This window comes from Haliaeetus leucocephalus, unplaced genomic scaffold (assembly GCF_000737465.1).
Source record: "Haliaeetus leucocephalus isolate CR32 unplaced genomic scaffold, Haliaeetus_leucocephalus-4.0 Scaffold164, whole genome shotgun sequence".
Classification (NCBI taxonomy): domain Eukaryota; kingdom Metazoa; phylum Chordata; class Aves; order Accipitriformes; family Accipitridae; genus Haliaeetus; species Haliaeetus leucocephalus.
This window is the reverse complement of record NW_010972600.1, coordinates 460,590-461,108: the sequence shown is the minus strand read 5'-3', so window position 1 is coordinate 461,108 and position 519 is coordinate 460,590. Positions and strand designations below refer to the sequence as shown.

The window sequence follows — 519 nt, the reverse complement described above, 5'->3', positions numbered from 1 at the left end:
GCCCCGGCGGGCCGAGGCCTCGGCGTCGCCAGAGCCTCGCCGCGGGTTTCGGCCGCGCCAGCCGGAGCTCCGGGTCCGTCCTGGGTGCCGGGGAGGGGCAGCGAGGCGAGCCCGGGGCCACCGAGCCCGGGGCCACTGAGGCCCTCGGGCACCGCCAGCCCAGAAAGGAAACCCAGGGTGACCCCTTCCTCCCCACCTCATTTCACCCGGTCTCACGAGCTCCGGTTAACAGGCTCATGCTTTGCCGCCCAGTGTCCACTGCGCGCGTGTCCCAGCTCAGCCTGTGCCGGGGCTGCTCCTCGAGCTGTTTCCGGATGCACCGCGTGGCAGGGAGAGCCACGGGCCGTGGCGCAGGAGACGAGGTTGAAAGGAGCAGGGACGCGGGCGGCACCTGGGGATGGTGCCTCGGGAACTCCCACCTGCGAAGGCAGCAGTCCCTGGACCCGCGGACGGATCCACACACACATGTGAGCACGCACGCGCCCCGTGCATGTACCCGCGCTCTCCCTTGGCTCTCCA

The 519-nt window shown here is 71.5% G+C and overlaps 1 protein-coding gene across 3 annotated transcripts in view; it reads right to left on the bottom strand.

The window, feature by feature from the left end:
* Positions 1–238, bottom strand: part of PALM (paralemmin) — an 11,459-nt gene extending 11,221 nt beyond the window's left edge. For all 3 annotated transcript variants that reach the window (XM_010563138.1, XM_010563139.1, XM_010563140.1), the window contains exon 1: positions 207–238. In XM_010563138.1, coding sequence (XP_010561440.1) covers positions 207–238 — 32 coding nt within the window. The remainder of the gene's footprint in view (positions 1–206) is intronic.
* Between the last annotated feature and the right edge of the window lie 281 nt (positions 239–519).